Source organism: Dipodomys spectabilis, unplaced genomic scaffold (genome assembly GCF_019054845.1).
Source record: "Dipodomys spectabilis isolate Male_0828 unplaced genomic scaffold, ASM1905484v1 ptg000054l, whole genome shotgun sequence".
NCBI lineage: Eukaryota > Metazoa > Chordata > Mammalia > Rodentia > Heteromyidae > Dipodomys > Dipodomys spectabilis.
In genome coordinates, this window is record NW_024870731.1 from 31,228,779 (window position 1) to 31,244,484 (window position 15,706).

A 15,706-nucleotide genomic window follows, 5' to 3' on the forward strand; every position below is an offset into this window, starting at 1 on the left:
TTACTCAAGGATAGCACTCTACAACTTTGAGCCACAGCACCATTTCAGAGATATTTTTATCTCTAATGAACCAGCAAAAAACCAGAAATGGAGGTATGACTCAAGTGGTTGAGCGCCAGCTTTAAGCAAAACAGTAAGCAAGAGCATAGGCCCTGAGTTTAAGCTCTAGTACTGGCAACACAAGGCAAGTTAGCTGCAAAAATTATTATTATTAATAATAGTAGTAGTAGTAGTAGCAGTAGTAGTAGCAGCTGGACATCAGTGGCTCACACATGCCTATAATCCTAGCTACTCAGGAGGCTGAGATCTGAGGATTGCAGTTGAAAGCCAGCCCGGGCATGAAAGTCCGTGAGACCACTCAGAAAACTGGAAGTGGCACTGTAGCTCAAGTGGTAGAAAGCTAGCCTTGAGCTTAAGAGCTGAGGGACAGTGCACAGGCCCAGAGTTCAAGCCCGATGACCAACAAAATAATAATAATAGTAAGAACAATAATAATAGTAAAATAAAAATAATAATAGTAATAGTAATAATAATACAATAAATGAACTTGGGTTTGGCTTAAAAGTGGTAGAACATTTTCCTAGAAAGTCCAAGGCTATGAGTTCAATCCCAAGTAGTTATAGTTAACTAAATAATAATAATAACAGATCTTACTTGATGTTGCACAGTATTGGTTCCTTATAGAGTTTAACAAAAGTGTTCAATATTTCATATGGTGACTATAGCCTTTCTGGAATTCAGATGCCCATTTGAAAACTTGGCTTAAATACATTTGACCCATGGTGTAATTTTTCTCACATCAGCGCAGAGTTCACATAATTGCCATCAAGTAAGATTCCATGAATAAAGTTTGGATGGATGAATGAATGAAGCAATTAAATCCTTACAAGTTCCATATATATATATATATATATATATATATAGAGAGAGAGAGAGAGAGAGAGAGAGAGAGAGAGAGAGAGAAATAGACCTCCTCCTACTTCTCCAAAGGCTGCCTTTCATGTTCCTGTAGCTAATACTGGTAAATACCTCCAACCCAAATGAAATGATCAGTGTAAGGGGAAAAGGTATCTCACCTTGTGATTTTACAAGTGTGTTTCTCTCCAGATAAAACTTTGTGAGCCCATCCCATAGGCATGACCTCTGTCTCACTGTGTTTCGAGGTCAGCTGGTTTTCCTGACTGGGCATGGTGCCAGGTGGGTGGGACTACCCCATTGTCACTTCTGGTTGGTAGTGTTGCACCAAAAGCTGTTATTCTAGGCTGCAGGAAATTTTCTAACCACTGGACAGGCTCCAGTGCTGTGTGCTAATGAGTTTCAGACTGGAGGACTTCACTGTGCATGTGTCAGGAAAGTGCCCCGGTTTACAGGGAATGGGGGGGGGGGGGCGGGTTGGAGGGAAGAAAAGACACACAGTAAAGGAAGAAAAAAACAGTAGTTAGCAAGTGCTGGCTACTCAAATTGACAGGGAATGTGACCTCTGCACTTCATCAGAAATTCCTGCAGACTTACAAAATCGAGGAGTTTGCTTTTATCACACAGTGTGAGACTCACATGGAAAAATGGAAAACACTACATCACTTGACCTTGGCGTGCCCCCTTTCAACCACAGACGAATATTGTGTACAAAAATCCTAAATCAACTTAAGATGTTCCAAAAAGAAAAGAGAGAGAGAGAGAGAGAAAGGGAGAGAGAGAGGGAAAAAAAAGCTGTAATTTTCTGCATTAGACTTGATGATTACTATTTTGGTTCTGGAGATTCTGCTTAGAAGGATCACACAGGAAAAAGACTCATAATTCCAGGAATAGTATTTTAGCACTCTGGTGGGCTCCCCAGGCGGGCTCCTAGCGGTGGGCTTTTCCTGGTCTACATTCCCCTCTGTTGGAGAAAAATGAGGAAGCCTGGCTCACCCAGGTCAGAAAGTCACCCAACACTGCATCACAATTATTTGCTTACATTAACAGAGCATTAATAGCAATTATACACAACGGAGGGAAATGCTAGCCATCTTTGCATGGTGATTCACTTCTATGGAGGAACCAAGAGGTTGTTTCTCCCGGCAAGGAAGGCAATGAACAGGCTTGATAAGGGAGATTTCTCCCTGGGTTGTCACAGCCTGCCAGAGAGGAATCTGTCTCCACTATGATTTCTTTATGAAGAATTCCTTCTTAGAAGAGTCTCACTGAACTTTGAGTAATGAGATTAGAGCACAATTCTTATTTATTTATTTATTTACTTATTTTTGCCACATGTAGTACCAGGGCCTTAAAAAAAAATCCAATCCTTTCACATCCTCCAACTGTCATCAACATTTTTTCAGACGATGTCAATAAAATTGATTGCTTGCAGCTCCGAATTCTGCTCTGCACATGGAAACAATATAATTTATTTTAAAGTATTTTCAATGAGGGCGGAAGGAGAAACAGAATCTCAGGAAACCTCTCCAACATGCGGGGTGCGGGTGAGGCCAAATAAATAGCTTAAATAGTATAGGATGCTGGAAACGGTGACAAAAATACCCAAGATGTAAACCCTCAACCTTCCTACTATGCTGACTGATGCATCCTCCTGTCAGATAGGAACCGTGTTTCGGGAACATTAATATGTTCATTAAATTCTCACTCCCTGCACTTAAAATATTCTATACTCTGGCACACAGGCATCGTGACAGCTTTGTTGTAATCATATATGTGAGGCCCCAGACGACACAGTTGCTGAGAAGCCTCATACCTACAACCAATCTGTTGCTTTTACAAGTTTAATCTAGGTATTAAGGAGCTGATGGTGGACCCACGTGGAGATGGCATCTTCAACTCAGCTGTGTATCATAGAAGCCACTATGGGTGGTGACACGCTCCCATGATGCTTAGCAACCGTACATGGCTCTAACTACCTAATCCGTAATACTACAAAATACAACTCAAGTTCTCCCCCCCACCACACACACACACACACACACACACACACACACACACACACACACACACACACTTCCTTTCTGGAAGCACAAGTGGACGACCAGCAAGGGTCCGACAGTGTTATTCCTAATTACCTTTTTTTTCACTCTTGATCCTGTGGCTCTCATAATTAGTTACCTGGGGCTGCAATCCAATTTGAAGTGATGACAAGAAAGTGATCCATGAAAAAGTAATAAGTTAAATCCAATTTCAGCCTTCCTCTAATTAAATGCGCATGGAACTAATGACGCCAACCCCAGCATTTCGGTGATAATGGTAATTAGCGAGGTGGGAGTCACTCTCCTTTTTCAACACTGGAGGTGTAAACCACAAGGTAAAATGGTAGGAACACTCTTAATTACATGTGTCATTTTGTCAGCAATTTACACATTTTTGACCAGTCAAGTATGTTTTTTCCCCTGTCCCTCTCCACCTCTATGCCCCAACAATGATTATAACACACTCCGCCATGTTTCAATACAGGCTTCTAAAAGCACCTCAGACTTTGAGGGGAGGTATAACTGCCCTTTGCTGTGGCTTGTTGCTCTCGGAAAACACACATACACACACACACACACACACACACACACACACACGCATTAGGATAATGACACAGATCAAAGCCCCTCTAATTCCACATATTTACAGTGGAAGTAGTTTTTGTGGGTTTAGCCTTTTTTTGGTTTACAATATAAAAGCATAATATTTTGCTTATTTCTGGAAAGTGTGCATGCATGCGGAAGGACAGGCAATCAGTATCTTGCTGGTGGGTGTGGACGGTCAGTGGTGTGCAAAACCTGGCTTCTCATCAGGTTGCTGTGACAGGCGGTGGACCCTGTGGCAACTCTCTGGCTCACTGCTGGGTTTCCTTCTCCTTAGTCATAAGCTGATTCAAAGACAATGCCTACCTCATAGAGATGCTGTCAGAATGGCTATCTCATTAAGCACCAACTGAACATTAGTCATCTACCATACTTTGCACGAGGTGCTGCAGTCAGGGTTACATATAAACTAGTAGTGTCACACTGCATTTTTACACTTGAATACATGCAAGCAAGGGGTCCATGTAATTAAATGTCCAAGCGAGGATACCTCTGCGAGTATGGAGTATCAATAAAATGAAAACACCCAGACACAGAGTGGAGCTGTCCGGGGAACTCAGAACACAAGTCATCCTAGAGACAACTGAAGGTGACAGATTAAAGCTAAGCTAACATATCACAACTCACATCAAGCAAAGAAAAAAATATATATTCTTTTTGAGAAAAAGAAAATCCCAAACTAGGACTGTTAATGTAAAGGTTCATGAAACCTTTAAAACTAAATGCAACGTTTCTGTATGCGTGATGTTTTTCTAGCATGGTGGGGTGGGGGAGATTGGGGTCTTTATCAAATTTTTAATAGTAGTGTGTATAATCTGAAAGACTTAATAGCCTTTCTTAAAAGCCATCGTTTCTGTTTTATTGTTCTTTTTTCATTCTCTTTATTTTGCCAATACTAGGGCTTGAACTTAAGGCCTATGTCTTAGCTACTATGTCTTAGCATTTTTGTCAAAGGTTGGTGCTTTATTATTTGCGCTACACCTCCACTTCTGGCTTTGTGGTGGTTAATTTGAGATAAAAGTTTCATGGATTTTCTTGCTGGCTTCACCCTCAAATGTCAGTCTCCTAAATAGATAGGATTACAAGCATGAGCCACCGGCAACTGGCTATTTTATTGCTCTTTATCAAGACTTATTTTTAGGTCTTTAAGGTATCCAAAAATATGAGGCAACATTGGCTTCCTAAAACGGATCCAAACACTTCATATCCATTTTCAAACGCCAGGGGTCCCAGCTGTAAATGAACTGGAAGCATTAAGGGAAAAGGCTGCCCCTCTACCATACCTAGCTTACTAATTCAGTGCATAGTGATCTACTTTTTTAGCGGTAAGTATTTCAAACCCATTTCTATTTCACCATCTCCAATATAAAATTGTAGTTTCATTGAAAGGTTTCCTCAGAGCAATATATTCTTTAGTGAGTAATGGGGAAAAGATACAAGGGACTGAAATTATATGATATGGCATCAATGCAATGCAAATAAGGCTTCCTAAGGAATGTTTTCTATAACTGCAAATAAGAATGCCACTAAAAAGACAAAAAACAAAAACAACAACAACAACAAAATAAAACACTTGTTGGCTCTTGCATTCTAACCTCCCCTATCTGAGGCAGAAGTCTTCCTTATAATCCTCAGTTTCCAAGCGGAGCAGAGACTGGTCCACCAGTGGCTTTCATTATCCTTGCCAAAGCAATGGACTCCTGAGCCAGGGTCTTGCTTATGACATAACTTTGGAAGGAAAGGGATAAGCAGGAGGGAAAACAATCAGATGACTGGCTTCAGGTTCACATTCTTTATAGACGGCCTGAAACTTGTGGTCAGCTTTCCACTGAATGTGACATACAAGGTTTACTTTCTTTCCTAGCTTTCAAACTGCCAGAATACACATGTACTTTTACTTTCTTAGGAGAAAATGTGTCATTTGATTTCTTTCCAGTTTATCTACTCGTGCCAGCAACTAAAATGCTTAAAGAACCCAAAATGAATTACTACCCAGAAACGGCGGTCAAAGTTCCAAATTTTGATCAATAAAATTGCTCCTCTACTCACAAATTAATCTTTCACCAGTAAAGTTGCACATTTTCGGGTTATGAGCACACCTGCACTGTTAAGCATTTATTTTACTTGTTTAAGCAATCTTCAGAAGTATATAAATATTTATAAAAGAGAGCCTACTATTTTTATCCATCTATAATTTTTTTGAGCAAAATCTTGTTAAGTCTTTTATAACTCCTAAGCATCCTGAAGCAAGGTTTATATCCTCAACAGCCAATGTCCTGCCAATACCAGCCCAATGCCTAGCACATAGTCACAGCACAAAAGTGTTCACCCAATTACACTGGATCTCACTGCTTTGCCTCTTTCTGATCCAGAATTTTGGAAGGGACTAATTTTCCATTTGCATTTGATCATTAATTAAAAAAAAACTTTGCAGAGTACATTAATAGAATAAGTAAAAAGACATATTCGGTTACTAAATGTTTTTTCAAGCACTTGGGAAAGCAGTATCTACACTTAATTTAATGTTTTATTCATTAATAAACCACAATGTCACCCAAGACTGCAACCAGCTCACATTTGGTTCAGAGTCTGTATCTGCAAAGCGTGTCATTTCTCCCCTTATCTACCCTCTTCTCTCTAAAAATTAGTCCACGGTGATGTTTGACTGCAGTCTGTGATCTGTGTCAAGTAACTACTTATTTCTTTTGTTTGCATCATCAGCCTGAGAAACTGAGGAAAGCTACTAAACCGGAAGTGGGGAAGTGTGAAATATCTTAAAATATGGGCCACGGTATATTTGGAGATTTAATGTTCTTATTTTTTTCCCCTTCTCATCCTTCTTCTTTTTCCTCTTTCTCTCCTTCTCCTTCTTCTTGCTATCAGCAGATCAAATTGTTCTTCCCTGTCAAGCCTTCTTCTATGCAGAAGATCTGAAATTTGCTAAAATAGATCTCTGAGTGTAGTTATAAAGGGTAGAAGATCAGAGAGGAACACCATTCAGCTTTGTTGTAGGATTTCCTTTTCATTTCCAAGCCACTTGACTGAGATGCCCCAGGAGGACAGCATGGCAAGATAGATTGAAATGTGAAGGTTATACCTTCAGTCAGTCTCCAAGTCTATACACACATTTTTATAACAATATACCATGTGGCCTAGGTTAGTTATTTCCCCATTCTGCTTGTGGAAGGCCAGCCAAACCAATAAAGCTTACTGAATTTGCATGATCCTACATTGAGCAATCGGCACCCTCTCTCCTTTCTTTCCTGCCTTCCCCTCCACATCCTCTTCTCTCTCTTCTTCTCTCCCTTTCTCTCTCCCTTACCCTCTCATACCAATCAACCTTCTTCTTTCCCCAGCCAAGTCTAAACTCCGGTCTAAATTCTCAGCTTACCATTTAAGGGCCAGGAAGAGCCTTAAGATTTCTCCTTCAGCAAAAACTAACATTCAGATTTGCCCGCTTCTCCCTCCACTTCTTATACAGACTCAAACGCTCAGCAGGAAGCGGGAGGTTGGCTTGTGCTCTGCCCTTGCCAGGAAGCACGAAGCTCTCTTGCCTCACACCCTTCTGCAGGGTGGCTGAAATCCTCTAACAGGCAAGAAGAAGCAGAGTCCTCCAAAGGAAATCCCCTGAAACTTTACTTTGTATATTTAGCTCTAAAAGAACTTCGCTCATCTTGGAAAAGAAGTTACCTAAAAATGCCATATGTTTTTAAAAAGCAAGTATGAGGAAAAATAAGTCTAGTACAAAAAAAAAATCACAAATGATATTCAATACTGAAAGCAATATGATCAGACAGATTGTATATGTGTGTATTTTTTTAAAAATTTCTAACCAAAGCTCTACTATGTGCAAGATTCTTCTCCCTAATAATACATTGTCATATTTTCCAACGCACTTGAGGTCTGATAAATTCAACAGGACTCCTTACATTTTTTTTTTAAGGCTGTGAGAGTTCCAAGAGGGAAGCAAAAAGAATGGACAGTCATTTGAATCTCTGAGTGACAGGCTGGGCTGGTTCCCTGTATACATTAATAAATTAGAATTTTAATTGCGTCTCTGTCTGCAGGAGATGCCCTAGTACTTTAATATGTACCAACAATTGGCTATGTTATGGAATCTGCAATGTGGCCTCCACTGCTGACCTCTGAAGCACAATTCCCAGTCTGACTACGGAAACTGTTCGGTTTGATCCTCTCAACTTATTTGAATCCTGACAAATAAGCTCACAGCTGAAAGGTCACTACAGTCACATTTCATCCTCCAGTGCTGTTCTTAAGACATCTGCACAACAAAGCACTTCTTACAGCACCTGACACAGGCTCCTCCATGGTACTCTACCTCATTAAAACTGTACCCTGTGCTCACTCTTTACCAGGAAGGTGGCCAGCTGATGGTTTACCAAACAACAGTTTTGGGAAGTGTCTGTAAACAACATATCCTATCATCCAACTTCTAATCAAATGTCACTACAGTGCTGAACTTTCTCTGTAACAGGGATGGGGAGAGTATCTCCCTAGGAGATTCATAAATACTAGAAATGGTTGTCCAACCCACTTTGATCTTTGTAGAATGATCTGGAAAATAGTATTAGTTCATCCCAACCCATGAGAAGCCAACAGAAGTTAGAATTTAGGTTGACCTCGTGATCAACTTAGTTGGTACCAAGTGCTACTCATCTGGTATTAGATTCTATTCCAAAACTTTCAGGGAAAGAGACACTGCAGCTCTTCCACTTGAGCCATACTTCTACTTCCAGCTTTTTGGTGGTTGGTTGGAGATAGAAGTATTGAGGAATATTTTGTGCCTGGGCTGGTTTCAGACTGGGATCATTAGCTCTCAGCTTTCTGAGTAGATAGAATTATAGGTGTGAGTCATGGTTCCTGGCTGAATTATTTTCTGCCAGTCCTGGGACTTGAACTCAGGGTCTAGGCACTGTCCCTGAGCTTCTTTTGCTGAAGGCTAGCACTCTACCACTTGAACCACAGTGCTACTTCCGGCTTTTTCTGTGTATGTGGTACTGAGGAATCGAACCCAGGGCTTTATGCATGCTAGGCAAGCACCCTACCACTAATCCATATTCCTAGCCCCTGAAAGTATTCTTAACTATTATCTGCAAGTGTCCTATCTTGAATGTGAGCATACATATGCATATAACCCTGAATCAAGTTTCCTTGAGATTCCTATTGCAATTTTCTTTTCAAATTCAAAAATCCAAATTAGGTTTTATTGGGTTTAGAGGGCACTGAGGTCTGTACTCAGGGCTTCATGATTAACAGGCACTCTACCACTTGAGCCACACCTCTAGCCTTCAAATTAGCTTTTTCAACTCTACTGACCCCTTGGCCTTAATGAGTCTGAAATAAGAAGTTGCTAAAGCTATTTTTAATTATCTTTACATAAATAAATATGGCTCCTCATTTTAAATAAATGATTCAGTAACATTCTATGACCATCCACTGAAGAAGGGTTATGTCCTACTAGCATTACTAGAATGACTAGAATATTAGTATTGTAATTACTAATAGTAATGATGAGAACATGGATGTCAATGCTCAACACAGCTGACATTTTGGGCAGGTAGATCCTGCTGCATGCTGGAGGAGTTTCCTGTATACTACTGAGCAGCATCTGTGGTCCTACTGCACCCATGAACAGTTACTAACCTCTTGGCCCCTAAATTTGACTCTGAACATTTTTTTTAATGTAGAAAAGAGAACTCTTACACTGTGGTGGAAGTATAAATTAGTATAGCCACTAGGGACAGTAACATGGAAGACCCTTTAAAAGCTAAAACAACAGCCAGGCACCAGTAGCTTATATCAGTAAAGGTTGGGGATCATGATTAGAAGCCAGCCTGAAGAGGAAAGTCCACGAGATTCTTATGTTGAATTAACCATCAAAAAGCCTGAAGTAGAGTTGTGGCTTAAGCGGCAGTGTGCTAGCCTTGAGCATAAAAGCTGAGGGGCAGTGCCTAAACCCGGAGTGCAAATCCCAGCACTGATGTATGTGCTTGCACATGTGTGTGTACACACACACACATGCACGTGCACGCACACACACACACCATACAAATCTAAACTGCCAAATGATCCAGCTATCTTACTCCTGGGTATATATTCCAAAGCAAATACATTTTTTTGTGGGAGATACCTTCATAGCCAGATTTCTGTAGTAATACAAGATGGGAAAAGTAGGGAGGTAGATGGAAGGATGGAAGGAAGAAAGGAAGGAAGGAAGGAAGGGAAGAAGGGAGGGAAGGTGGAAAGAGGGAGGGGGAAGGAGGGAGGGAGGGAGGGAGGGAAGGAAAGAGGGATATGCCTGATACATGCTGTATACACATATAAAATGATCATATGAAGCCTCATTATGGCAGAGAATTAATATGTTAATAGAAAATGTCTCTTGAAACTGCTCAATGGTCCTCTGGGAGTCAGAACTGTCTCCCCTTGAGCACAATGGCACTGAAGTCCCTGTGTGTGCCTCCATTCCTAGTCTCACCATGAGAAGGCACAACATAAAGTCCGATGAACTTTTTCCTTTGGTAATCTACACTGTGTATTAAGCAATCCAGTCCTTGCAACTCTTCATCCTTCTGTTATGACTCATGATTAGTCAATCATCTTATTCCCAACAATAAGCCTTTTGGTCAAATAGACATTTTCCCCCAAAATGTCATGCTCTGCTGATGAAATCAAAATGCATGGTTGCAGGAGATTTTGTTCTACAATTGGCAATTCTCCACATAGCCAGCTTTGGAATGGCTAATTGGCTATTGCAAGGGGTCTAATGGACATTGCTAGAAGAGAAAAAAAATTTGTACCTGAAGAGCTGGCTGTTTGTCATTCCTCTTGGGAGATTTTAATCCACTAACTTGCTGCTGCTGCTGCTGCTGCTGCTGCTGCTGCTGCTGCTGTTGTTGTTGTTGCTGCTGCTGCTGCTGAAGGAGGAGCTGCCTGGCCACCTGCAAGGCCTGGAGGAAAGATGGAAGGAAACAATGCCATTACCACACAGTACTGGGGGACTCCCTCACTGGAAAAAAATCCAGGAAGTACAAACTCCAGCCCTGACAGACCCATTTCCAAGCAAAGGAAACAGAAAACAAACCTTCCGACCAGACTAAGTTGTAAAACCCAAATTTGCTGACATTTCCTTTGATATGGTTAATTTGACCCATAGATCCTTACACATAGTAGGCCACGGTAAGCAGACACTATGTTTCTATCAGGAACTTGCCATAAACTTAGAAGTAGGAATGAGTTGGTATTTTGAGTTTGGAAGGCAGGCGTGACCTGGCCAAAGTCAGAGAAAATGATGGGCCCTTAGGAGAGGTACCTTTGTCCTCTCTCAATGTCTTCTTGGGGCAACTTGGAGGCTCATGTTGAAAGTAATAGTTTCACCTCATCTGAGTCCTCATGAAGAGGAAAAGCTAAGCAGTGAGGCAAGTCACTGTAAATGCAGTCAATGGCCAAGGCAGAACACAGCAGGAGAGGCATACTTGGAAACATAAAAATCAACACTGAGCCAATCCGACCCATAGTCATCTGAAAACAAAACTGCTTACGTCTAATCAACCCCTTCCAATAGACAAAATAGAATGCTTTTCTTTAAAGACAGATATTAGAGAGGGGATATGACCTGGGGATATGGCAAAAGAGAAAGAAGTTCTACCAAGTGCTAACTATATGATGACCAATCTTTTTCAGGAGTTCAAGAAGAAAAATAAAGGTGTGTTATCAATACAGATGATGTCCTCAGCCCAACAATTAAAGACAGGAATAATGCCAGGACACCCCTTTTCAAAAGCAACATCAGGAACAGCAATAGAAAACTTAAGTTGTGCAAATACAGTGTGAAAAATTCACCTACAAAGTTAGGTTTCTCTTCAGTTCAGCTGAGAACCCAGAAGGTATACTACTGGGAAGAGATGCTGAGACTATGCACTAGCTGGTGTCTGCAGAATACAGCGACAACGTGAGATTTCTTAGACACCTAATGGTTTCTATCCAAAAACCAGGCATTTGTGTCTCAAAGGAGGGTACACAGATGTGGCCAATGAATCAAAAGAGTGCAATACCACAGGTTTCAAATGAGCACAAAGTACTGACCATGGCCATGTTGAGGTGGAGAAAGGTCAGGTGGTCAGGAAGCCCCTGTGAATAGAACTAGGGAGAAAGGAGTAGGGTGGTCACGGTGAGGGCAGGCTAGAGTAGGGAAAATGAAGCATGGTAAACAGCTGCCAGGAATTAAAAAACAAAACAACAACAACAAAAACCTAAAGCTTAACACAAATATAGGAGATATTCATCCATCTATGTCCCTTAAGCTTAAGGGACCAAGAGTTATTTTAGGAGAAAATGATGCAGGACAAATTAGGGAAAATGAGGCCTGGTGAAGGCAATTCAGAAACAAAGTACTCAGAAACATTTTTGCTTCTAAGAAACACAAGGAGGACTTCAAGAATTAACATTATTTGGAGACAGGACGCATCCCTTCCTGAGAGAAATGCCCCCCCCCAAAAAAAAAATTGTGGACCCAAAACATAAACAATGAGGATGGTAAATAAGAGCCAGGAACTGAGAAGACATAACAGTTAAGAGCAAGACCCCCACCTTGGCATAATTTTTAGGTCAGAGCCCCCCCGCCTTTATCATATAACACCCCTCATACGTCTGTGTGTCTGTCTCCCTTTGAGAGCAACCATACTCTGCCAGAGTGTGCCCTGGTCTTTCTGCTCCTCTGTTTGTCTGCTTGCCTGCTGGCTTCCCTACTCAATAAAGCTCTGCCAAGTGTTCTTGCCATGATGACTTGTCCAGAAATTCTTATTCTGTGATCAAAGTCGAAGACCCTAAGTGAAGAGTCCCAACTTTTAGAGGGGAAACTTCACCAACCTTCACCTGCGTCCAGTGACAGTGGGGTTTGTGCTTAGGAGCAGACACCTAGCTACACAGACTGCACTGCTCCTCCTGAGGACAGCCCACTAAACAAGCCCCTAACTAGACTGAAAACGATTGCTTTTTGCTTTTTTGTTGTTGTCGTTCAGTGGTATCAGGGCATTATCTCCAGGTCATACACTTCTAGGCAGGTGCTCTATCACCTGAGCTCGACCTCCAGCCCTCTTTTTTTAATTTGCTTTAATTATTTAGAGTACTGCACTTTCTCCAGGGGCAGCCCGGACTGCAATCCTCCTATGAACACGTCCTGTGGAGCTGGGATTACAGGTGCACACAATTATACCTGGTCTAAATCTCCATAAGGTTGAAAGGCACCTCTGTGTCTAAGAAGCAGAAAGGAGAGCAAAGATAGCTTCCTGCCCTGCTGCATCTGCTCCTCCGGTCCCGAGGAAGCCTCCTGCTCTTGGACTCACCCCAACTAGCCCTTATGATGCAGAGAGCAGACTAGCTCCTCTGGGAAGGGAGAGGCTCATTTGACCAAGCCTGCCTGGAAGGGCGGCTGTCTGAGAGGGGCGGCTGGAAGGCAAGGCGCCTGGGAGGGCTGCCTGAGACTCCAGCCGGCTGTCTCACTGGAGGATTCACCATCGCTGGACTCCGGGTTTCCTTGTCTCCTTGGAGACGCTCGGTACATGCGTAGGTGGAAAAGTGGGCAGAGGGAAGATTTCATTTATATCATCTAAGAAAAATAGTCCCCCATGCAAGGTGCCCGCAGGAGCAAACGCCTCTCCTACTATGTATGCTCCCTTAACTAGTTCACAAGGAGCCTTCCAGTTTCTTCTCTATTGTGAGGAGGGCTGTCTCAGAGCTCGGGGTAAGTGACTGATCAGCAGGAGAGGCTCCAGCTGGGATCTGCAAGGCAGACAGTGGGATTGTGGCTGACGGGGAAAGATAGTACAGAGAGAAACATGGTAGAGAAGACAAGGGTTACACATGTGTGTGCGCGCGCACACATACACACACACACACACACACGTGCTAGTCCTGGGGCTTCAACTCAGGGCCTAATCCTCTCACTTGGCTTTTTTGCTCAAAGCTGGTGTTTTACCACTTGGGCCACACCTCTACTTCCAGCTTTTTACTGGTTAATTGGCAGTAAGAGTGTCTCAGATTTGTGGGCCTGGCCTGGCTTTGAACCACAATCCTCAGCTCTCAGTCAATTGAGTTAGGATTGCAGGCGTGAGCCACTAGCACCTAGCGTGGTTACATTCATTTAATACTAAACCAGAGCAAGCAAAGAAGAACCAAATGGGGATAACTCTACATAATAATCATGGTTTCACCAGGAACAGGGATTTGTTAATTAAGCTGGTCTCAGAGAAGCCACACATTCAACCTCCTATTTCTGTAAAAGGGAAGATATTAAGAATGACATCCACACCCACAATTATTTTTACACAAGCATGCACTCATAACTGTACCTCAGTAGAAGACAGTAGTGAACCGAGACCTAATGTTTGTTTTCAACCTGTCCTTCCTGAGCTGGCTTTCCATGGCACTTATACACTTCAAAAGACAGTGTCTGGAATTTCAGATGTGCTGTGCTGGTTTAAGAAAAATGTAACTTGTGAATGTGTCTTTTTCATTCGCCTCACAGAATGGGTTTACTTGTATGCTCACTTGATCAAGCCCAGTTCTTTCCTATCTTTCCCATGAAGGCCTACTGCAGAGAAGAATGAACAGTAGAAACCCACAGGAGCGGGTAGAGGAACTTACATGAATGAACACACAAGACAAAGTCTAGGTAAACTACTGAACAGACCACCACACAGGATATGCATTATGGCTTCTGCAGTTCAGCCCCCAAATACCTACCAACAGGGAAAAGAACCTCAAATAACTCAAAACAGAAATCACTTGGATATGAACGGTGGCAAATGATCATGCTACCATGTCTCTACCCTTGCAGGAACATGTGAGCGAAGTTAGGGCAAAGTTAACACTCTCCAATAAGTAAATAAAAATAAACTTATAAAATCATCTTCAGTCTCCGCAAAAATTTAAAACTTAATTGATTAGGATACACAGCAGGCTTCAAAACCAATCTCTAAAGGGCATTTTTCTCACATCCCGGTACACTCTAGCCTTTGAATTGTCACAGAAATAAGGAGAAGACAATAAGATTGCAGCTTCTGGTGTCCCATACAAGTCTCTGCCATCTACATTGATAGAAAGTAAAAAAAAAAAAAAAACTTATTATTATGTTCATGGCTTATGAGTGGGGTAAAAATTCTGGGTTCATAGGGCTGCTCAAACATAATTATTTGACAGTCTTCCCTCCACCTCTTGCCAGTATGGAGGTTTGAACTCAGGGCTTCATGTTTGCTCATCTAACACATTACTATTTGAGCCACACCACCAGTCTAGACTTTTGCTGGTTATCTTAGAGATGGAGTCTCTCGGACATTTCCTTGCAGGCTGGCTTAGAACCCTGATCCTCTGGATCTCAGTCTCCTGAGTAGCTAGGATTAAAACTGTGAGCCACTGTTACCTGTTTTACTCTTCTTTTCTTTTTCTTTTGTTGGTGCTGGTCCTGGACCTTGAACTTAGGGTATGAACACTATCCCTGAGCTTTTTGTGCTCAAGGTTAGCCTCTATCACTTGAGCCACAGCTCTACTTTCAGATTCTTGTTAGTTTTGTGGAGATAAGAGCCTCATAGGCTATCCTGCTCAGACTGGCTTTGGACCACGATCCTCAGATCTCGGCCTCCTAAGTAGCTAGAATTACAGGTGTGAGCCGCTGATGGCTGGCTACTTGAATGTTTTAATGTGTTATATGTATCAAAGTAGATTAAAGTTCTTCATTTCAGACTCCATTGTCTCAACCTCAGACACAATCTTATCCCCAATACAACCAAGGAGTGAGAAGGGCCTGGGCCTGCTTTTACTTCCCTAGCAGTGTCTCAATCACAACTGCAGAAGTGTCTTAGGATACACTGCTGGAAGATAAAACTGGATACTTTGGATACAGAATAGTAAGTATGTGGACATCGGACTCTGTATATAGTAGAGAGAATAGAGAGGAGAGAAAGAGCAAACAGAAGAGGAAGAGAAGCCCAGAGAGCAAGAAGGAGGGAGAAAAAAAAAACACAACAGAGGGAGACTGCGCATGTGTGAGGAAATGAATAAATGAAAGAATTTCTCTTGTAAGCAGGAAGGATCACCTCTGGCTCAGGTTCCAGACCAACCGCTAATGT

General features: G+C 42.0%; 1 protein-coding gene across 5 annotated transcripts in view; it reads right to left on the reverse strand.

The window, feature by feature from the left end:
* Nucleotides 1-15,706, reverse strand: part of Foxp1 (forkhead box P1) — a 606,957-nt gene that overhangs the window by 149,518 nt on the left and 441,733 nt on the right. For all 5 annotated transcript variants that reach the window (XM_042679678.1, XM_042679674.1, XM_042679675.1 and 2 more), the window contains one exon: nucleotides 10,382-10,531. In XM_042679678.1, coding sequence (XP_042535612.1) covers nucleotides 10,382-10,531 — 150 coding nt within the window. The remainder of the gene's footprint in view (nucleotides 1-10,381; nucleotides 10,532-15,706) is intronic.